The following is a 22,803-nucleotide window of genomic DNA, read 5'->3' as shown; positions in this document are numbered from 1 at the left end:
ATACTTATTCCGAGTATATAAAAGTACACACATGATTGCCACGCATAACTTACTTAATACATGCAAATTACATCTACAAATACTGTATTCATAAGTTAGCTACCAACATATATCTACCAATTTGGTTTTAATTGGTTGTCCTCGTAACCTGTCCTAAACTCTAATTAAAATTAGGTTATCCATTAACATATAATATAACCAATTTAAACTGAGGAAATGAACGTTTTTCTTTCTTCTCAACTCTCAAGTTTTTTTTTTCAAATTAAGAACGCTAAAATTCAAATACTTTATGTGTAAAATTCAAATAGTCTTTTCTTTCTCTTCTTCTAGAGAATATATTGGCATATTTAAGAAGACTCTTCAACTTTGACAAAGAAAAGACTCTTATAACCAAAATTGACGAATACTTTCTTCTGTCTTTGTCTAAGTCAAATACTTTTCGTTTTCTAGAAAAATAATAATATTGAAAATTATAGTTAGATACTCGAATTTAATTTCCCAACCTACACACTGTCACAACCTTATATGTTCACATTAAAGACTAACTCCCCCCTACGACCCACGTGCCTCTCGATTTCGGGGTACAAAGATTTTTGTAATCACATTGATGCCATCTACTTTTTCTCACAAATAAAATACTAAGATTTGAATTGTACCACCAAATTAAAGCCTCTCTATACAAATACATAAGGTAACGTCGAGACACAATACATTTTCGCGCATAATTGACATTCAGTTTTTCCTCAAGATATAATTTGAAAATGTTTAATAATCCCTTTTTACCAATAAAATATACGTTGCATATTTTTGCTTTTACCATAAAACTTTAAGAACTAGACGAAATACAAATAGATACATGAATATGATTAAAACACATAACTTAACAACAATTTACGAGGAACGATAAAAACGTTTTATAAAAAAGAAATTCGTAAATTATATGATGTGCTGATTCGTAATAAAAATCTCCTTAAATTATTAACTTATAACCACATTTCAATTTTAGAGACTACTTCAATTTATTTAATACTACTTAATAAAAATGTGCTGATTCGTAATAAATCCCTCAACCAATACCAGAGAGAGAACCAAAACACAACACAACACAAAACAACATCTTTCAACTCAAAAAAAACACTTGGTTCTTTTTCTTTTGTATCCCATCCTCTCACTACATTTTTATTCTTCTGTAATGACAGGTTGCTTTAGCTTGTCCGAAGCAATAGAACGAACTTACAAATCCGGTTTCAAAAGATCCGGTCTACGACCCGTAACCATCGATTTGAAAGACGGAACCATAGTCAACTTCTGGGTATCCAAAACCCGACCCGACTCCAAACCAAAACCCAACCTCCTCCTCATCCACGGCCTCGAAGCTACTGCCATTTGGCAATGGTACGACGTCGCTCGACGTCTCTCCCGTCATTTCAACCTCTACATCCCGGACCTCGTCTTCTTCGGTGGATCCTCAACAACCCGACCCGAAAGATCCGATATTTTCCAGGCCCAAGCGCTCATGCGGGCCTTAGAAGCCCTATCCGTCAAAAAATTCAGCCTCGTCGGTCTTAGCTACGGCGGGTTCGTTGGCTATCGGATGGCGGCGATGTTCGGAGACGCCGTGGAGAGGGTTGTAATATGCTGCGCCGCCGTTTGCGTGGAGGAGAAAGACATGAAAGCCGGCGTTTTGAAGGTGTCGGATCTTGACGAAGCTTCGAAGATTCTTGTGCCGGAGTCAGTGAAAAAGCTAAGGGAACTTATGGGTTACATCTTCTACAAACCTGCGTTGGCGAGACTGGTTCCTACTTGTCTCCTCCATGACTTCATCGAACATGTGAGCTACTTTCCTACTTTTTACTTCTTGAATCGAATCATGTTACGACACGTGTCCAGATGTCTTAAAAGAACCCTGGAGAAAGTTTCTATAATGGTGAAAAATCTAGTCAGTGCGAGAATATAGTTTTAAAAAACTAAAGAGAGATTTGAACTTTTAAAGATTCTTGAACTGTTTGTTTGAAGATAATGTACTTAAATTGTCAACTTGATCGGTCTTTTCAGATTATATGGTGGATTCATTAGATCTATCAACATAATTCCATTTTTAGATCTTATATAGAATAAATAAAATTTGTTTGGTAGTTCTTTGTCGAATATGATGAGACGGTAAAAAACGAGTAATGTTTTATTGGTTTTTCCAATAAATATTAATTGTTAGTAAATTATTCGGAATTAGTGACAAAAAATGTGAAATGAAACAGGCATTGACCAAGGATAATATGGAAGAGAAGAGGGAAATGATCAAAGCCATACCAAAAGACAGAATAATCTCAGAGATTCCAAAGCTCACACAGGTTCTGTTCTTCTCTTTTACAAATTTGTCTTTAAATTTCACTCATATAAATGGGTAATTAATGGGGTTTAAATTTTTTGAATTAATGGATTGCAGCCAACATTGATCATATGGGGAGAGCATGATCAAGTGTTCCCATTGGATATGGGGAAGAGACTTGAGAAGCATATAGGAGATAATGGAAGACTCGTTATTATCAAAAGAACTGGTCATATCTTCAACTTCGAAAGACCCAAAACGTTTGTCAAACTTCTCAAATCTTTTCTCATCGAGACTAAACCAGAGATTCCTGTCTCTAATGCAAGTGTTTGACTCCTTAAGTAATCATCTCTGGTTATGTTTTATCTTTCTCAATGTTCTTTATAAGGATTAACAAATGTATCATTTCCACATATTACCCCTTTCTTACTTATTTGTATCAATATATGACTCAAATTTTGAAATTTTAATTTCATGTCCAGTAGATAACACCCAGAAAAAAAGTTGGAATCTTTATTATACACATGGAGTCGAAAATTATCAGTAAACATTGGTTTACTGGGACAAGAAATACGTGAAAAACTTTGTTAACGTTGGAAATGGTCATGAACATACTAAGTTTTTGACGTTTTCCTTGTCCCAGTAAACCAATGTTTACATGCTCATGACAACGTTTAGGTCATCTAATCAGTCGCATGATTGTTAATCTTATCTCCAAATCTTTTTTTTTTACAACATGTAAGAAAGAAGGAAGATATAAATTATGTACCAAAGAGAGAGATAAACAGCAGAGAGGAAGAAAACATCTCTGCAAATTAGGATCCCTCTCATAATGGCAAATTGATATGTGCCTCCAGAACAAAGCTAACAAGAATGGATCTTGCTGCTGAAAGAAGAGGCATCTTTTTTTTTTCTCCTAACAAAACATCAACCCAGAAAACAAACAAAGAACCCCTAATTTCTTAAACTAAACGAGAGAACGAATCGACTATGAGAACCATCAAGAGCACGATTTTGTTAACAGGGAAGAGCATTGGTATATATACTATATAGAATAGAGGCCGCCACCAAGTTTCCTGGCTTCAGAAACCCTAGTTTTCCCTTTAGGTCTAACGTTTTTTGGGCCATTATGGGCTTTTTTAATAAAGCCTGCCAAACTTGTAAGCCTGCTAACATATGAATGCAACTGAATGAATTGATTTTGTTTATGTTCTTCGGTTAGCATACAGATAAAATAGAGATAAATGTTTCCAATTTAACTAAATTGTAACAATTTAAAATCGGCTGTATCTAGTTTTGATGTATTCTTATATGATAAATCATCTGGTTTGTCAAACAAACTAAGTATAATAGTCCTATTTTAAAATCCTATTAGATCAAACTAGACCCAAAAGAATCATATACGTGAAGCAAAGCTCGACTCGAGTCTAAATCGGATAACGATGCAAGATATGTCATCCTTACTGTTTCTTTTCAATGCTTCAGCTATTAGTTGCTTCGCTGCTTCCTTTGGATCTCTAACCTTCTTAACTACATCAACTGCTTCTTGGTTTGTCATCACCTGTTCAAGATAAGTTTCAACATATGTTAATTCTATTCACTTCAAAACAACAGCTCCAGACTAATATAAGTAAGTACCCTTTAACCGCAATTCTTACCTTGGAAATACCATCACTAGCCAGAATAAGAAACTCTGTGTGACTTTCAATGGTAACATCCTTAATGTCAGGCTCTGAATTCAGATATGCTTTGAGGTTTTTGTCTCCAAAGACCCGAGAGACAGCTAACAAACCGTTCACTTGAGGAACATCTCCTGTTCAATTCACAACTCATCAGAATAATCCTTATAAATATATTATAAAAAAATCTTATACAATAACAGATCATTAAAAAGGCTCTTGTCGTTAACCTGGTCTGTTGGTAACAAATCCACCTTTACTCTCAATCATACTCCTCTCACTATCATCATCAGGATCATGATCTACACTCAACTGTTTTGCTTTACCTCTACGAGAAAGAATTGCTCGAGAATCTCCAACATTAGCTATCCACAAAACTTTCCCATTAATCAAAATCGCAGTCACAGCTGTCGAACCACCACTATCTAAATCAGAACCAGTATCTGATAAAATCATTTGGTCTGTATTCTCATAAGCTTTCGCAATCGCTCTTCGTGGACCCACCAAGAACTCTCCCTAGGGAAAAAAAATCAACACATCCTATATGTTTATCACACTGCTCATAACAACATACACAAAAACAAGAAAAGCAACAATCTTTTTCCATAAAAACTTACATCTTTGAGGATGTTAGGGAAGAGATGCTTCTGCAAATAAGCAGGTACACTATCACCTTTATGACCATCAAAGATAGCAAAAATCCCCAATTCATTGTCGTTGAGATTGATAAACTTAGCAACGTGGTAATCCTCCATTGAATGATTAGACTTCCCTTTTATCAAACTAAATCCATACTTGATTCCTCCTTCACCGTTTCTTCCTTTACCCGAGTTAGTCTTTTGTGCTACCACAACCTATAACCACATTAAACAACGATCACACAAACAAAAAAAAAAAAAAAAAAAAAAAATCTCAAAAAACCCCAAATCTTAAATCCCACAAAACCCAAATCTTAAAAAGTTTGCATTTTTACTCGTGTAGAAGAACGAGAACAGCAGAACTTGGGCATTTGATTGTGAAAAATTGAAATTGAACAAAACAATCTGCAAAATTTACGAGTACTGAGTTAAGAAACAAAATTGAAAGAGAGAAATGGAATAGAAGTTTAGAAGTAAACCCTAAGTTGATCAGAATTGGAGCTTTCGATCTCCTTCGTTAATGTCGTTTTCTTGAGAGAAATTTTTAAATCCACTGAAAATTTATTAGTAAATAGTATCCTCTGTTTCTGTTCTGTTCTTCTGGTATAGTTTTCTTTCATGAATTATTATTTTTAATTCACGCCAAAATCTAACGTTATTAACTCTAATAATGTATTTTGCATGCCTTTTTTACATTGGTAGCTGCATTAACCCAAAATGTATTTAATTAAATCCCTATTCATAATATCTAGCAACTTACCAATCCAATAGAGTTGATAAATCGGGTCGCTAAACTCATGGGTCAAAACTGAATCATCCGATTGATAGCACCATCAGCTCCATAGATAAACCCAATTGATTCGACTAATTGGAACTTCTCTCCTTTTTGGAATTTTTAATTTTCTCTTCGAGATTTGGTGGATTGAAGAAGTACTGAATTTGATTTTACCCTATTTTCTGAAAAATTGATCGTGAGAAGATGGAGATGAAACGATGGATCGAATCCAAAATGGAGATGAAACGATGGAATATGAGAATTTGGGTACAATAATTGTTTAACAAACCTACAAGTTTCTAGATAATAAGACAGCGGTTTGAAAAAAAAACCTTAATAGAAAGCCCACCGAAACCCAAATCATAAATGTCAAAAAAAAAGTTAAACACATACCCAATTTTGTAGGTGGACCAATTTAAAATACAACCCAATTCAATTACTTACAAATTTGAATACATTTGACAGAACCACATTTAAAAGTCATAAAGTAAAAGTAATTATATACACTATGGTGAGCACATTGGCGAATACATTTCGCATATATACGATCCATAAAAAAATAAATACATATTACTATTATGTACAACTTCGTATTAATAAAGACAGACATGGGAAATAATATTTCAGTAATCGTGTTTCCAAACCACGTGTTAAGTAAAATGTTATTTCATTCTATTTATATCTTATCCTATGTTGTGTTTATTAACATCTTTTTCCTTTTAATTGTATATCATCCTTTTAAACAAATGGTATACAAAATCTAAAAGAGTCACAAAGAAAGTTTTGTTTAAATTAATTATTCCAAAAAAAATAATGGCAAATATGACAAACATAGACAATATAATAAACCGATACTATAACATCTTCTAAATTGTTATTCGTTTTAACAATATTAAAATATTTCATTGTGCTGTAACGCGGGTCGGGTTCTAGTTTTTGGTAATATAATAACATCTTAGTCCAACTAAAGATTTGGAACCAAATTTAGGTATACTATTGTTTTTTTCTTTTTTTTTCTTTTTTTGTCGACAGGTATACTATTGTTTTCATGTATTTTTAATAATTTCTTACATTTACCTTCTTCTTTCTATTACATTCTTGATTTAATATCAACATTAAATTCAATGATACACAACATATCTCCATGGAATTCTCCAAATATTAAAAACTTCATTACATAATCCAATTGTTTCTATCAATATATTTGAACTCTTTTTTTTTTTTTTGAACTTGAACAAATTTATTTATTTTCTGTCACATTTTCAAACTAGTTATATCGACAAATATCGGATTAATTTACAAATCCTGGAATAAACGAACGAAATCCATAGATGGTCAACGGTTGACTTTAAAGTCAAGACTTGAAGACTTGACTGATCTTCCCGTATCAAGTTATGGGCCTCATATGGATAAAGCCCATTTACACAAGTGAATCATACATACTCCTAAACAGGCTCGCAAGTCCATTAGGGTACTATCGTCGACAGCGCTATCAAGACACTTCCGTCTTCCTCGTTGCAGAGAGCGATAGAGAGGGAGAGAGAGAAGATGAGGTTGATAGTACACAACATGTTGTCTTGCAACATTAGAGGAGTGGCTAACAAGTTTCCTCTGCGTATCGAACCCAAGAAGATAATCGTCAAAGAGGTCGATTTCAACCCGGACTTTCTCAAGCACATGATCGCCAAGATTGATTGGAAGGCTCTCGTGGACGGTGCACGTTCTATGGGTTACACCGAACTTCCCGATCACGCACCGGACACAACGACGCTTGAATCTGACGAATCCTTTCTCAGGAAATTTCACCACTCGTTGCTCGAGCTACACCTCGAAGAAGGCTCACTCGTCTGCTCAGAAACCGGTAGGAAGTTTCCGGTTAACAAAGGAATCCCCAATATGCTTCTCCACGAGGACGAGGTTTAAATTAAGCATTGTGTTATACTTATCGACTGATTCATCTTTCATTACGTGTTATGATGGATTGATGGGTGATTCTTTTAAGCTATTTTAGAACACTTCCAAAATCTTAATCTTGAAAACTTGTCATTCTACTTTAAGTACTATCTTCATACACTCGTAGACAAAGTAACTTATTGAAGCCGAAGGCAATACCTGGAGATATGAAACGGAGAACATATCAAGCTTTTGGCAAAATAGACACTGATTCAGTCTAGTAATGAAAGAACTATTATGACAAACCTGGAGCAAGCTAGGTAAAAGTCCAGCGTATAAAGCTGGGATCCCTCCTCTCTCAATGATATTGAATCCCATAGCTAAAGCATTGAGCTTGTTTTTACCCATCTGCATCTGAAGCTGCCGTCTCACTACTTCGAACGGATAAGTGGCTACTTCAGTACAGGCACCAGCAACAGCACCGTACATGAGAGTTCTGATGGGTCCTAACTCGAGCCGGTCTAGAGCATTGATTTCTTGTCCCTGCTGCTTCATGTCTTTCAGTCTTTTCAGGCCTTCTGGTGTATGCAGATAAGATGATTTAAGGATGTCGTAAACGCCATAGAAAACTGCACCTGACAAAGCCATGCTTGCTATGGAAGGAACTAGACCCTTGTAGAGTGAAAACAACCCTTCGTTTTGGATCATATACCGGAAAGCTCCAGCGATTCCGCCCAAGGTTTCTCCACCCCGAGCAACTAGTTTGGTTCGTATCTGTAAGAGTAGTAGAAAAACACATTTCAGTCAAAATGGTTCCACATGTTTGTATCGTCCTGTCTTATGTCAACTCTAAAGCAGAGACCTTTATCTCATCTTTGATCTAAAATGGTTAAAAGAAATAAGAACCTACAGTGTCAAGTGGCAAGCAGAGTACAGTAGCAGTAATCCCAGCAGCAGCTCCAGCAACGAATCTTTCAAAGTTGGTAGCTTCTTGATTCCCAGCGATTCTAAGCAATTGCTTTCTATACGTATCGTAGGCACAAAAATTGACGGCTTTGAAAGGAGCGGTTCGGAGAACATTGAGCAAATTACCTTTCCAGAATCCTGTCAAACCCTGCGTGGTCGCAATTGACTTAGCCACCACAAACAAACTCCTTTGCTCACCACGAACTGTATATTCAAGCTTTAGTCTCTCAAGTGGTGCTAAGAATGTTCTGCCATCATCAGCAGCAACAACAACATTAGTATACCAATCAATACTAATATCAAGGTCACAATTATAGTTATTGGTTCAGGCATTTGATCAAACAAGTTATATGCGCTCTCTAATCAACAGTATATATACTTAGAAACCATGGCAGCTACAGCACCAGCCCAGAGATGCTTCCTTGTGTTCATGGTCCCGCGTCTCCTCACTCCACCGATAACATTTCGCTTTCCATTATCCTTGCCGGGAATTTCCGCCAAAGCAGTCTTACATTGCTGCTCAGATCTGTCTTTGCTCAAGCTCACGGACAAGAACACCAAGTTCTTACCGGAGCGGAGATGGGTTTTGTTTTTCCAGTAACCGGGAAAATGAACGGGCTCTGAGTCGGAGCATTTGGAGGAGATCGAGTTGAAGAAGGAAGAGGACACACCTGGTAGGTCGAGAAACAAACCACCGGTGCTAAAGAAAGCTTCATCGGATAGATCGCTAAACGAAGAAGAAGAAGAAGAAGAAGAGGGATCGTGAGGATAGATATGGAGTCCTGACATTTGGATAACGAGGTTGCAAAGTAAATTAGAATTTGTACTACACAAGAGAAGAATTTGGAAATTGTCCAATTGTGAGTTGGTTGGACCGCTCGAACCGTTTTTGTCCCTTTAGGCCTTTATATTTTTATTTAATTTTCTTATGGCTCCAAATTGCAAAAACTAAAAAGTAAAGAGAAAGCATGAGACATCCTTAGTACTGAAAAGGAAAAGGTATATACTAGCAGAATCTTATGATTCTAAGCAATTGATCATGGCTCAGTGATGTTTTTGGTCCTGATTTCTGGTTGGAAAGGGTTATCAAAGAAATATGACTAAATACTCAGATTGTAAAGTCGAATCAAATCAGTATTTTGTTGACCATTCAAGAAGACCATGCTTCTCTGGTATAGTTATCTCCACATAAACCCATGTATCTGAACATGACCAAGCATGAATAAGCTTTATACATTTGCTAGAAAAGGGATTTTCTAAGAGTTTAACCCTTCTTAATTATATAGGTTTAGTAGCAGAAGATGCAGATATCTGAAAATCAAAGTCCCCTATTCTATTTGGAAGTTTATGTACTTACCAGAATTTTGACTAGCAAATAAGCTGATAGCAGGGAGTTAAAATCACAAAGCCAAGCACGATGAGGAACTCTGATTCAGGCTGAAACTGAATTGAAACAGTTACTAACAGACATAGTAATTTGATAGCTCGATAAAGCTTCTTGTTCCGGAGATACTCACTATCCAGGAGGAATACACACACACAAAAAAAAAGGGAGTTCAACCTCAACGCCAAGCACGATGAGCACTGAGTTTAAGAACTAAGAATCAGGTTGAAATATAGAATTCAAAAGAGGTATGAACGGATATCATCATAACACATTAACACACACAGTCATTACTCCAGAGGCCAAAAGTCAAAGTGTTTATAAGATAGATTCATTCATTATAAAATGCAAACGTCAAGGTTTAAGCCTAACGACTGAGTTATCCAATTCTCAAGCTGATCAATTGATCCCTATGCACTTGAGTGATCAACCAAGTACAATCTAGCACACAAAGCTCGACGTCTAAAAAATCGGTTTCCCTAACTCTTAAGATCTCAGCTACACTATGACGATGCTGCATCAACCCTATAAATTGATGGCTCTTGAAATCCTTGAACATTCCAACACAAACGTAGCTGATTTGGTTAAAAATTGTTTTTAGCAATTACAGATGATAAGCAACCGAGATTTACATAAGAAATTGATTGTGTTGGAACTGGAAATAGCAAAAAAAAAGCTGATGATTCTAATCGATAAAGGAGGAGATCAAGTAGATCTGAGGAAGAAGAAGACGAGGAAGAAAGTGGAAAGCAAGAGTACCAGAAGGACGTGAAGAAGCAGCTCCATCAAACCGCAAAGCTTAATCCGATTCGTCTTCTTCTTCTCAATGGTAAGCTTTCTCTTCAGCTCCTCTATCTCTTCTCTGCGCGTCTCTCCTTCCTCCTCCTGCTTCATTCGATTTCGCATTGCAATTTCGTAATTACGGATACATTGTAGCAAATTAAAAAAAAAAAAAAAAAAAAAAAAAAACAAATCGATTCGAAAAGGATCTAAAACCTCGCCGGCGGTATCGATTTTGGGAGACGATGCGAGTGAATAGAGGAGCATCGTAGCTCTGACGCAGCGAATCGCAACTCGATCTCGAGAAAACTCGTCTTTGCTTGTCATCGTCTCCTTCGTCTCTCTCTGCTTCTTTCTGTTTTTGATTTTTGAGTTTCAAAAACTTGTTTTTACTCCAGAATGTTTTTTTCCTGTTAATGGAGGGGGTGGGTTCAATTTGACAGGTGTCATTACATGATTAGTTGAAACTACAGAATAATGAAAATATCCACTTTTTATTTTCGAGGTTTTCCCTCCATTTGCCCAAAAAATTAAATAAATAAAGGTTTTCCCACTAAAAAGTTTTTCTTGTCCATGAAATTGCAATGTTTAAGCATTGTCAAACAACTAGATTTCTAAGTTTGGAGTCAAATTAGAGCTTTCCATATTTCAATAATTACCAAAGACTTGTCACAATAGTGGCCAGCTACTACTGTATGTACAAAGTTTCAAATTAACACTTTTTTTTTACCTGCGGTTTCTTTTAAACTCGAGTATATCTTGTAAGAAAGTTGATGAGAGAAGAACACCTTAGTGTTTAAGAAATAGTATATTGACTCTCATAATCATAAGCTTTAGGTTATATAGAATTATATAGTACAAGAGTTTCCTAAACTATAATGATTGTAAATATATAAAACATCTAAATAATAAATAAAAAATATATTGTTATTAATCTTGTGATCTTCTAGATCTCTCTATACCCTTCCTCAAGCTCAAGGTGTCATGAGTGAAGCGGAAGTGATGGCTTGAGATTGACCATAGATGATGTTGTATTTGATTGGAGTTATGAAGCGTTGTGCTTAAACCATGTGGTTGACGGATCTACCGTAGTGTGCCATAGTTAAATGACACATGAAAACACTTTGGACAATACTTGTTTGTGAAAGTAAGGAAGCCTATAGCTTTGAAGAAGTCTTTTGGACATCTTGAAGACGAGATCAACTTGGATCTGAAATAACACTTGTTGTGTAGAAGCAAATAGCTTAGGGATGATGCGATAGACTTGACCACAGGTCGACCTTGGAGGTGGTCGATCTTGTGATCTTCTAGATCTCTCTATATATCTTACCTTGAATAAAGCTTACCCATTAATGTTTTAGTGCTATACTATAGTCTCAGTTGTACAATTCAATGCAAATACTAATAGGTTGAGAGTTTAAAGATCTAAAAGCATGCATGATCGTTCATAGAAGCATAAAATAACAACTTTTGGTACTTGGTAGTATATACATAACTTTTTGTCCATATCTAATTCATATTCTTCCGTACAAATTCCATAGATCCAGATAACCCTGAAAAGAGCCTAGCATAGGAGCCTAAGCAAATTTGATGGTGGTTTAAACAGCTTTGTTGAGCTGTGATCGTGTGGGTGCATGAACTTGCAGTTGGGACAAACTGGAGTTGATGTGCACAGCATAACCAACATGTGACATTTCATGCAAACTGTTGTTACCATCTCTTGCTCCTTGTGATCAACATCATCATCGTCACCACCTTCAAACGCAAGCCAGGATGGAGATCGGCTTAATCCTGCCCCAGTTATATTGCTCATGATCATACTTGGGTTTGTAAGACTTTTAACCTTTGGTGTCACTGTTTCATTGTGGTTTGAGGATTCCTCTTTCTTCGTTGTGGTTCGTGAAGGTGAACCCGAAGGTGAAAGGTTCAACTCAAGGTCTAGGCTCATCTTAGGTCGTCCAACAATCACCGGATCTTTAGGAAATGTCCTATGATCTTCAGATGTTCTTGAATTTCCCTGAAAATATATGAGTATTTATGTTTTAGTTGCATGTTTATCCTAATATTTTAACGCATACATGTTTGTCATATTGATACGAATATAAGTAAGATACGTCACTATATTTACGAATATATACCTTAGCTTGCCAATCTGAAGGTAGAGGAGTGTGGAGATGAAGTTCGAAATCAAAGGTGATTGATCTCATACTCTCTGAGTTTGGTCTTTCATTGAACAGAGTGCTCTGTGATTGATCTTCTTGCTTGCTCTTCTTGAAAGAATTTTGCAAATCTTCTTCATAGATTGTTGTGAAATCCCTCTTTCTAGAATAGAGGGTTCCTTCTTGTCGAGAAACCATTAGCCTCAGTCTTGGATTCCTCTGAGTGATTTATGCTTTAAAGGAAAGTTTTAAACTCTTTGATCCTGTGAGGAAATGAACAGATAGACTTAAAAGTGAATGTGAAGATCATCACTATATATATACATGTAGGAAAAATCTCCAGGGGAGTTATTGTCTTCACCGGTTCATATGGAGTAATTGAATTAGATACCATTATAATAATAAAAAAAATTGGTTTGATAATTTATATAATCGAAAGTATTTCATTTTAATTTCGATATTTTTTTTTCTTTTTTGGGAGGAATTAATAAAGAAAAGAGAGGGAAGTAATGTGAAACATGATGTGTGAGTTCCAAGTTGGGTGTCTTCAATAACTCCAAACAGTCTCATTTAAATGCTTAGATGTGAAGTGCTAACCAACTTTTCTTTCTAATTTCGCTTTCTCCTCTACCATATCATATTTGGTCATCTAGACGTATGATGCATGCATGTACAACTGTATTATGATGCATGTAGGTGGTTCATGTCTCGTGTTCTTCGTAAGATTGTTGATGAAGTCATACACATATGGATGGATGGATCATGCATGTGTATGTGTCATGAATGATGATGAAGATGGAGGATGTGTAGTGAAGAAGAGTTGGGAAATAGAGGGAGAGAGGAGGTCAATAAATGGAGAAAACAATAAAGAGAATTAAAGATGGGAGAAGGGAAGGTTGATGAATTGATGAATGCAGATGCAACTTTAATACTCACATTAACTCCTAGTCCCATTTTTGGTTATAGAACACAAATATATACTCCTAACATTACTAACCAACCTCCTTCCACAACTCTATTATTATTATTTTATCTTCTAGTATTACAAATTTTTTTAAAAACTAGTATATTCGAATTGAAAATTCTAAACAAATGTCTTATAGTTAAAGCCTTTCAACGGCCTCCTATCTCAAGTCATGTCGTGACTCATGCACTCATGAGCATCATATCGTTTCCTCGTTTTATACTTCCGTCTCTTTTGGCTACTTTCCTCATAAATACACCCAACCTTTATTTTCTCCCTTTTTTTAAATAAGATGACTCCATATGACCCATATCTTACTGTGTTTTTGTGTATATACTGAAACTTTATTTTAGGATGCCATTCACCATTTATACTTTACTTTTTCCATAAAAATATATTTGTGAGTCACCACTTTACTAATAATAACGACGATTGGAGGATATTGGAACTTGGTCTAGTGATTATTTCGATAAATTGTCGGTCTAGTGAGGATGAAGAACAACGACTAACAAAGCCGCGAAACCGAAAGAAGGATCAAGGATGTAACATCTATGAAATTGCTTCTTTTTTTTTCCCCTGAAGAACACAAAAAAACTCGGGATATGCATAATGTCTAAGTATACCAAAACAATGTAATGAAGGAAATGTCTATATAGTTCCACTTATAATTGCGAATCTCAATCATAGCTAAGAAAATAAAGATTATTAAATTGACTTGTATTTTGTTCAAATTAAGGTGCTCAGGTGTTTTTAAAATTAGGAATCAATTACGTATAAGCCATATTTTTCATTAACGGTTTGATAATTTGTTTTTGTTTATTTTCCCTCAAACAAACATAACACTTTACTGTGAGATTATACGATATACGACATGCTAACTACATTGCATGTTTATGTTTGGATAAATCGGTCCTTTCAAATTTGTAATTCATGCATATATAGAACCTAATTTTCATGAAGACAAATGTAAATATATTCTTTATAAAAAAGATTGAAAATATTAGAAAAACAAGCTATTAAAGCTCCCAACATCCCTTCCTCCATGCATGCATACAATAAAGATTCATGTCTCTACATTTTTCTTTTTTTGCCAACCTCTCTCCAACTTATTTAAAGGTTGTACTATATCTTTTTAAATTTCATAAATTAAATATTATATAATAAATAGAACAATTGTGTTTGAAAGCTACAACGAATTATATATAAAAAAAATATAAGTTAATATAGTTATTTTCTGAAATAAATTAGTTGTAATTTCCTGGTGGAAGAATTAAATATTCGGTACTTGTCTACCCGTTTCCATTGAATAATTTTTGAACGATTATAGATGCAAATTCAATTACATGCATTAAAGTTGAACCAAAAAATAAATAAAGTCTATGCATTGAAGTATATATCTACATGTCAATGATGTCATAGGAAAATAAACCAACTGAATTATCTATTGAACCATCTGAATTATATACATGTTTAAGACTATTTTCGTGTGTGTCTGTGTGTATAAGAAATGCATGTTTTCAACCTAAATTTCAGTTTTATCCTTAGTATAATTCTCTTAAATTTATTAACTGAACCATTTTAGTTATACGTACATAACTGTGTAAGCAGTTGACAAAAAAAAATCAATTTCTTAACTAGAAAGATAAACTTCTATAGTGTATAATAAATGGTGTATCAGAAACTCACTCCAACATTTTCTTGTCTGTATGCAAAATTTTAAAAGAACAAATTAACACGAGACGGAATAAGTAACAAAAGTACTAGAGTATATTTTACTGGAATCTGAAATGGTATACTGTTTGTAAACTTTCAATGTTAACGTTTGTGCGAGTGGTTCCATGCAATTCAATGACACGATATATTCACGTGCGGTTTGCGTTATTTTTTAAGTCGTCGTCTCAACTCTGTTACTGGTTAACCTATTAGGATCGGCTTTTGTTATGAAAATAGTCAACAACATAGACTATAAAATAACATCCAATAATGTAAAGTTTTTTATAATACGAGTAACAATTTTGTTGGAAACAAAATGCATGCATGTGACGATGAACATTAAATATGGTTATATGTTCTTATTAATTACGGTCGATTTGCCCAAGAATTAGGTTTGAGAAGATGTATTGATCATGTGAAATAAATGCATTACCCATAAATTATGTCAAATAAGTTTTAAATGCAATAGAAATATGTACATGTTCGAGTTTTGAATTGTCACCCGGAAAAACATAGATACCTATAAATATTTAATAATACTCCTATTTTTGTTTATCCTTATCATCATTTTTTTTCTTCTTTCAAAATTTCAAAATCCTTATCATCTATGTGTAATCAAAAAGGTGCATAAATGGCATATTATAAAACAACATATTTAGGTTGAAAATATGACTCAAATAGTAATAGGTCTTCATCTTTACAAGCTGCTAATTAATGTAACCCCATAACATTAATATGGACCATTTTTCTGTAATGCCTTTTAAATACTCCCTCCATTTCATAATATAAGATGTTTTAAGGTTTTTCATTGTTTCATAATATAAAATGTTTTCAACTTTTTAAGTAACTTTTAGATTACTTTTCTATTATTTATTATTTATTTTATGCAGTCTTGTTTATGATTGGTTGAATTTTTTTAAAGTGGTTATTTCTTAATCTGCGTTCTTTTACTCAAAACATCTTATATTTTGAAACGGATGGAGTATAATATTCACAACTGATTGTCAAATAATGAAAACCGAAAAAATGGGCTTGATTGATTAGATTAAAACAGAAACAAAGCCCATATAAATCTTGGGGCGTTAGTAATGTCGAAAGTGAGATTAGTGTAAATGAACTGTGAATTAGTCGAAGTCTAATGTCGCTCAGTAAGAAGTAAAGTTATGTTTTTCGAAGACTTTTTATTCAATGACAAAAACGGGTTAATAACCCGATCTTTTACAACATGAAACTCGATTCCCAAAACCCAAAATTAGCAGAGAGACAAAAACAACAACAAAACAATACAGAAGAAACAAACACTAAGCTCTTCGTCTCTGGATCTAGACCACTGTCCAGTGTCCAAAGATTTATTCAAAATAAACAGAATAAGCTTGGGGGAAGAAACAGAAACACACAACAACATAAAAATTACAGACTCAGCAAATCATCATCATCCTTCACTTCTTCAATAGGTTCCTTGAGAAAATTCTCTTGCAATAAGGATTATTACGTAGAATCGAATGTGGCCTTATGACTTCCACAAGTGAAGCATGAAGTGGACCCTGTTACAAAATTTCATAGACCGATATAACCGAACCGATAAAACCGGATTGGAGTGTAATTCATAAAGGGAACATGTACGTAAAAATTAGTTATATACCTTAGTGGCAGCAAGAGCGGCTTGGATGACGAAATTGGCGTAAGGGTCTTGAAGAAGCTGATCAAAGTGAGGAACAGAGACGAGCTCACGCACGATTTGTGGACGACTCTCAGGACAATGCATGAGACATCGTTCCACCATATGGCTACTGAACTTTTGCGTCGAAAGCTGAACGTAATGCCCTTTTAACTGAGCTAACATCATCGCCACCGCAGATGGAATCCTCAGTTCTATAACGAATTGTACTGCGTAGTTCCTGCCGAAAAAAAAAGTTTTGGTTTTAGATTCTTTCAAATAAAAGTTATATGTTTTGTTAAATCAATTCTCTTTACCCAAAGGGGTCTTGAGCAAGAAGTAGACTGTTTCTAGAGATCTCAGCGATCAGCTTCTCTCGTTGTTTTCTCATTGAATACGCAATGCATTTTTGAAGCACACAACATCCATGTCGATGCGTTGCTATTTCAGTGCAGTACTTTGTAGCCGCGTCAAAGATAAACTGTAGGTAAAAAAAAAAAACAGAACAAGATTTAGCTATATTTATTTACTAATCTAATGATCAAGAAAGTGAGGTTAATTTATTTGACCTTGTTATCTTCAGTGCTAAGGCATTGCAAGCAACGTTGAATCACATGGTTTCCATTCAAATCTTTAATCAAATCAAGAAAACCGGGTCTCAGCGCCGATTTCACCAGAGAAATCTGTTTTCCGGTTCTGATTGTTTCCACTAATCTTTGGACAACCCTAGTACTACAAAACAAAACATGTTTGTTAAAGCATATGATATAACAAGATGATCTCTTGAGAATGTAATCTTTTTACCCGTATGCATTGAGAGATATCCTGATAAGCTGACCAGGCTCAGCGGTTGCCACGAGCACGATCTGAGTCCTCTGTTCTTCAGTACAAACATCTAAAAGCTTCTGCATCAAGTAATTTCCAAAAGGATCCATCATAAGCTCAACTACATGAGCAATGACTTCGTTGAATATGATCATCGCATCAACAGAAGTGCCTTCATCGAATATCCTCTGCAGGAATCTACATCCATGTTGATCTTTAGCCATTAAGTATATATATCCTTGAATGTCACACATGTTAGGCAGACTCGGTTGACATATCTCTGTAGTAGTTCCATTATCAGACATCACTGCTCGAGTAGTACTGGTTCTCTGATGATCCAAGCTTTTATGACCATCCATGAAGAAACTATCATCAGAGCTAAATGGCTCTGAGCATTTAGAAACCATAGGAACTTGAGTTCCTTGGCAGAACAATGGTAACATGTCTGATGTTGTTCTGTAGCTTTGATGATTATACGAAATCTCGTGTTGTTGTGGTTGCGCCGAGTACTCTCTCATTCCGCCTCGATTTGAACCCATTCCGAAAATCTCCTGACCGTTGATGTAAGGACTAGTGCCACCGTTACTGCTTGAGTAGTAGCTAGGCCATCCAACTTGTTGAGAATTGGCTATGGAGGAATCTTGAACTTTAGGATTATTCTCAGACTTTTTTCTTTGATCGAATCCAGTGTTGTTTTGAGTGTTGTTAAACCATGAGTCATGGTTAACACTAGGCTCCTTTGTTGGATTGAAGAATCCACATGGAAAGCTTCGAGAGACAAAACCACCATCAAGAATGACTCCATTAATGTTAGATTCGTAGTGTTTAGGTGTAAAGTTGTAGAGTGGATCTACCGTATTAGGAATCGAACCGAGATGATCACCGTGAGTCTCGGTTCGTCCGTAACGTACTTGATCTTCTTCAACATCCTCTTTGATATTCATACGGTAGAGATCTTCACACAAACCTAAATCATCACCATTAACAACAGTACTCTTTTCGTGATCATTACGAAACAATAAATCATTATGATGGTAAGAGACTGGTGATGAAGTGTGGTTGTGTTTAGGAAGGATCCCGTTAAACGGAGGAGAAGCGAACGGAGAAGAACTGTCCTCGGGAGAACAGAACCCATTAGAGAAAGAACTCGACAGAGAATAATCTGATGAAGAGTTGAAAGAGAATCTGTTGCTGTAAGAGAAGTCTTCATGGAAGAGGGTAGGAGAATGTAACGGTGTTCGTACTGGAGTTGAAGGAGACGAAGAGACAGAACCTTCACGAAACTCATCCATCTTCATTATATAACAAAAATCTATAACAACAACACTGAAGACAAATTTACTAAGAATTAGTTTGTTTTTTTCTGTGTATATCCCATGAGAAGAAACGTAATCAAAACATCATATACGTCAGAAAAAGTTTTACAAGCTATAGAAGAAAACAATGAATCTTTACCTTAAAAAGGAGAAAACGTACAAAACTTCGTTTACGCCATTAAAATGAAAAAGAAAGGTTTTAAAATATCACACAAAGGTTGAGAAGGTGTATCTAGAGAGAGTGTAGATTCTCTCGTTTATCTTTAACTTATTATCTTCTTCATCTTCTTTTTCTCTAACGGTTTCGGCTATAAGTAAATGATTTAATTTTCTAAGAGAGACCACGCATTATTCTGCGTGATTTTCTACGTTATAATCGTTTTCTAATTTTTACTGATTTTTATGTAAGACTAAATCAACCTTATAATCCTTACAAACTTTTAAGTTTTGAATGGGTAAACGTTACTTATTTTAGATGTTTTTAAGAAAACCATTTGTTCAACTCAATTAAAGTGACAAAGTCTACTAAACATAGAGAGAGATGGAGTATTAAGGGAGCGTAGATTCCACTGTATTGTTTTTCTTTGAACTTCAAAATATTTATTTGTTTTATATATTTTCTATAACAATATTATTATCTTTTAGGATATTTTAAGGATTTTCTAATTATGAGGTTAAGTACCGTTTAAGACTAATTCTGATACTAAACATAAGCGAGATAAATGGGTTGGCTTGGTTGCACAAAGTATCTCTAGTTTTTTTTTTTTTTTTTCTTAACAAGGTTCTCTTAAAGTGACAAAAAAAAAATTCATTCATAGTAATTATCATTTTTTTGAACTTTCAATCCACTAAAATCTATTTAATTGTTGTACGGTGTAATATCTCAAGCTTACGTATAATTTCATATTGATTTTGCGGTTTATTTGGTTTGGTCTGATTTTAAGGTTGGATATCACTACAACATATTATCAGAAAAAAAAAATATCAAAATATATGTAAACTGTAAAGGCAATAGCGATGTCAAAGTGACTTGGTTTTCCAAAGCACAATTGTGGAAGTTAACGAAGAGGGTCCATCACATCTGTATCTCACTTTTTTCTTGGAAACTACTTACTCGTTCCTTTTTTCTTTAGATGCATCTTCTTTGTTTTCAAAGAGGCAAAGGCATCACCAACACTTCTTTCTTTTTCTTTTCTTATTTCTCTTTTCTCAACGATATTGCTTTTACGTAGTCAATTACTAGTAGATCGCAAACTAAATTTATAACTTTTTCATCTAAGTGTGGGTCAGATGTAAATCACGTGTAACATGCTAACTCGACATAGCAATATCAATCAATACTAAGACATACTCATAACTTTTGTGTCATGATGCCAACTCAATTTTGTGATATAAAATTAGGATACTTTTTGGCTACAAACGATTACATATCAAATTACTTTGGTTCACCAGCTTAGGAAGACCTGGACAATGAAAACAATTACTTCTGACCCAAGCAAATATCCTCTGTCTCGCAGTCGCAGTAATGCTAATAATCTCCCAACAGTTTAAAAGCTCGAACTTGTTATATCCATTACAGGAGATACATTAGAAAGCCCTAAACGGCTTAAAAACACAACTGAATAATAATATTAATAAACCATCATAACCGAGGAAAAACTGCAAAATACAAATCACACTTTGAGCTGAAAGTGTATGGGATACGACAAGAACACACAACGATCAATCACGGTTTCAAAGAGTTAAGTTATTGCCGGTTTTTTTAAACAAGGGCGATGCTAGTCTCACCACCTGGTGGTTTACGGACGCCTCCAAGATAGTCTCTTGCCTCTACCTTCCCATCTGCAAATATGTTGTTTCCTCCTATCTCCTTTAGCTTCGCTTGACTCAGATGCTTTTCAACAGAAGATGACGCTGCATCTCCTTTGAATATGTTGTTCCCTGAAAGTTCTGCGAATTTCTTGTCATAAATCTTCTTTGCCGTCTTCACAGATGAGTCTTCTTCCGCAGACTGCAGAGTAGTAAATATTTCTCTGATTAGTCTATACACAACAACGAGTGCTTAGAAATGCAACATGGAAAAAAGTCTTACTTGTGATTCAGCACCGAGGTTGAAATTATCCTTAAGAGCCAATGCACGATTAGTTCCAGATCGAGGTTTGATCTCAGGCGGAGGTGCAAAGATGTTCTGTCCACTGATCTCTTTGTACTTAGCATCAGAGAGCTGCTTCTTCAGCTTTGAAGCTGAGTCATTCTCCATAGTCCCACTGAGCTCACGCTGTTTGGCAACTTCAGGTAAAGTAGACGGCTTTCTAGGAGATAGATCATCCTCTTCACCAAATGATATATGACTTATACCACTAAGTGCTTGCTGTCAAAAGTAATCAAGTGTTTTTTAGGATTACAGAAGAATTCAAACGCTCTTTAACATGATGATGAATATATATATATATATATATATAAAAAGCTGAAACCTGATAAACAGGTAATGGCTCTGATGCATCATCATCTTCGTGACGAGAAAAGATCCCACTACCAGTAATCTCCTTCATTTTATGTTCTGAGCATGGTTTCCTATTGACATTTTATAAAACATATTCACAAGTTTTGATATCAGGATCGATCACTAACTCCAAAGCACCTCTCAATTCAGAACAGAACAAATTCATATTATTTGCGAGTTCCTAAGACAAAATTGGAAACTAAATTCAAAACTAGAAATAGCGATGGAAGAGGTAAAGGTATCACCTTTTGTTCAAGCTCTCAACTTCTTCATCCGTCACTTGACCTCCGAACACCACTTTGCTAATCCCATCCGACGGCTACCACCAAAATGCAAAATTTTGAAATAAAGATTACTACCAGATTGCTCGAATTGAATTTTTAGTTAACAAACAGTGTCGTACCTGGTGAGAACGAACGGCGGAGCGAGAAGCGGAGGAAGGAGAATCCTGCGGCGGAACTTCCGACCAAGTGAGTAGATCTGCGGTTGATGTGTGTGTCTTTCTCACCGGAGTGTTTCTCTCCATACTCTCTCTCTCTCTCTCTCTATGAAGCAAAGCAAATCGAAGCCAATGGGGAAAAAAAAAAAAATACAGAGAAGAATGAAGAATTTGAAAGAAGATTAGTATCAGCTTCCTTTTTCTTAACTCTCACCCCCACTTAAGTTGTTTTTAATCGATTGACGCTTTTACCCTTTTCTTATGTTCATATGATGTGTGGTCTGGAAGCTTCTTCTCTACGCTGCCACGTGTAACTCACAAGTGGTTATGATGATCATTAAATTCAAATATCTTCCGTATATTTAAAATTTTCTAATCACAAAATTGTTTCTTTTTTTCTTAAGTGTATGGTCAATCATACAATGGTTCTCTCTGACACAAGACCATGTGAAGCCATCAAAACTAGCCAAGACTTTTACCAACGTTTTTTTTTTTTTTTTTTTTTTTTAAGCAGCCATCACGTGATGCCCACCTCTTTTTTTATCTATCACTACTAGCATTTTTTTAGCATTACAACATGTAATTTTGATTAAAAGGGTAATTAATGCAAAAAAGCCGAGATTTTATCCTCTCAATTAGGCCTTAATCGTTGTTTTCCGCAATCTCTGAGCTTGATTATTCGTAACGAAAGAGATACAAAATATGGTTAGAGATGATTATATAATGAATAATGATATTAAAAAAAAAAATCCAAGCTGAAAAAAAGAAAGGGAAAAATATAAAGCC

The 22,803-nt window shown here is 35.1% G+C and overlaps 7 protein-coding genes and 1 pseudogene across 11 annotated transcripts; 2 read left to right on the top strand and 6 right to left on the bottom strand.

The window, feature by feature from the left end:
- The first annotated feature begins 709 nt into the window (after positions 1-709).
- LOC104751718 (uncharacterized) lies at positions 710-2,796 on the top strand. Its single transcript, XM_010473729.3, has 3 exons — positions 710-1,831; positions 2,256-2,348; positions 2,444-2,796. The coding sequence occupies exons 1-3, from the start codon at positions 1,193-1,195 to the stop codon at positions 2,657-2,659; spliced, it is 948 nt and encodes a 315-aa protein (XP_010472031.2). The 5' UTR covers positions 710-1,192; the 3' UTR covers positions 2,660-2,796.
- A 765-nt stretch (positions 2,797-3,561) lies between these two features.
- On the bottom strand, positions 3,562-5,723 carry LOC104751717 (putative protein phosphatase 2C 17). 4 transcript variants are annotated; one of them, XM_010473727.3, is made up of 6 exons: positions 5,404-5,723; positions 4,979-5,048; positions 4,623-4,859; positions 4,236-4,521; positions 3,985-4,139; positions 3,562-3,887 (listed from the first exon to the last, which is right to left on the bottom strand). In XM_010473727.3, exons 2-6 carry the CDS (start codon positions 5,012-5,014, stop codon positions 3,723-3,725), a joined length of 879 nt encoding a protein of 292 aa, XP_010472029.1. In that variant the 5' UTR covers positions 5,015-5,048; positions 5,404-5,723; the 3' UTR covers positions 3,562-3,722. The 4 variants fall into 4 exon arrangements, with proteins under 4 accessions (XP_010472029.1, XP_010472030.1, XP_010472028.1 ...); XM_010473728.3 differs by lacking the exon at positions 5,404-5,723 and adding an exon at positions 5,123-5,300; XM_010473726.3 differs by lacking the exon at positions 4,979-5,048.
- Positions 5,724-6,966: 1,243 nt separating this feature from the next.
- LOC104751715 (multifunctional methyltransferase subunit TRM112 homolog B pseudogene) lies at positions 6,967-7,475 on the top strand (annotated as a pseudogene). The gene has a single exon (XR_015584931.1). The product of XR_015584931.1 is annotated as a multifunctional methyltransferase subunit TRM112 homolog B pseudogene (transcript).
- LOC104751713 (putative mitochondrial adenine nucleotide transporter BTL2) lies at positions 7,424-9,252 on the bottom strand. Its single transcript, XM_010473723.3, has 4 exons — positions 8,657-9,252; positions 8,222-8,525; positions 7,618-8,085; positions 7,424-7,530 (listed from the first exon to the last, which is right to left on the bottom strand). Exons 1-4 carry the CDS (start codon positions 9,064-9,066, stop codon positions 7,462-7,464), a joined length of 1,251 nt encoding a protein of 416 aa, XP_010472025.2. The 5' UTR covers positions 9,067-9,252; the 3' UTR covers positions 7,424-7,461.
- Positions 9,253-10,219: 967 nt separating this feature from the next.
- LOC104751714 (uncharacterized) lies at positions 10,220-11,263 on the bottom strand. The gene is made up of 3 exons (XM_019237526.2): positions 11,172-11,263; positions 10,658-10,851; positions 10,220-10,549 (listed from the first exon to the last, which is right to left on the bottom strand). The coding sequence occupies exons 2-3, from the start codon at positions 10,766-10,768 to the stop codon at positions 10,367-10,369; spliced, it is 294 nt and encodes a 97-aa protein (XP_019093071.1). The 5' UTR covers positions 10,769-10,851; positions 11,172-11,263; the 3' UTR covers positions 10,220-10,366.
- A 600-nt stretch (positions 11,264-11,863) lies between these two features.
- On the bottom strand, positions 11,864-13,422 carry LOC104751712 (uncharacterized). Its single transcript, XM_010473722.3, has 2 exons — positions 12,580-13,422; positions 11,864-12,458 (listed from the first exon to the last, which is right to left on the bottom strand). The coding sequence occupies exons 1-2, from the start codon at positions 12,796-12,798 to the stop codon at positions 12,006-12,008; spliced, it is 672 nt and encodes a 223-aa protein (XP_010472024.1). The 5' UTR covers positions 12,799-13,422; the 3' UTR covers positions 11,864-12,005.
- A 3,021-nt stretch (positions 13,423-16,443) lies between these two features.
- LOC104751711 (putative pumilio homolog 7, chloroplastic) lies at positions 16,444-19,418 on the bottom strand. The gene is made up of 6 exons (XM_019238024.2): positions 19,215-19,418; positions 17,739-19,085; positions 17,504-17,666; positions 17,252-17,415; positions 16,920-17,175; positions 16,444-16,821 (listed from the first exon to the last, which is right to left on the bottom strand). The coding sequence occupies exons 2-6, from the start codon at positions 19,055-19,057 to the stop codon at positions 16,717-16,719; spliced, it is 2,007 nt and encodes a 668-aa protein (XP_019093569.1). The 5' UTR covers positions 19,058-19,085; positions 19,215-19,418; the 3' UTR covers positions 16,444-16,716.
- A 1,183-nt stretch (positions 19,419-20,601) lies between these two features.
- Positions 20,602-22,258, bottom strand: LOC104751710 (uncharacterized). Its single transcript, XM_010473720.2, has 5 exons — positions 21,982-22,258; positions 21,824-21,897; positions 21,550-21,649; positions 21,168-21,446; positions 20,602-21,086 (listed from the first exon to the last, which is right to left on the bottom strand). Exons 1-5 carry the CDS (start codon positions 22,102-22,104, stop codon positions 20,838-20,840), a joined length of 825 nt encoding a protein of 274 aa, XP_010472022.1. The 5' UTR covers positions 22,105-22,258; the 3' UTR covers positions 20,602-20,837.
- Positions 22,259-22,803: the final 545 nt, after the last annotated feature.

The sequence above is a fragment of the Camelina sativa genome, chromosome 16 (assembly GCF_030686135.1).
Source record: "Camelina sativa cultivar CO46 ecotype springtype chromosome 16, ASM3068613v1".
NCBI lineage: Eukaryota > Viridiplantae > Streptophyta > Magnoliopsida > Brassicales > Brassicaceae > Camelina > Camelina sativa.
This window is presented reverse-complemented; position numbering and strand designations above follow the sequence as displayed.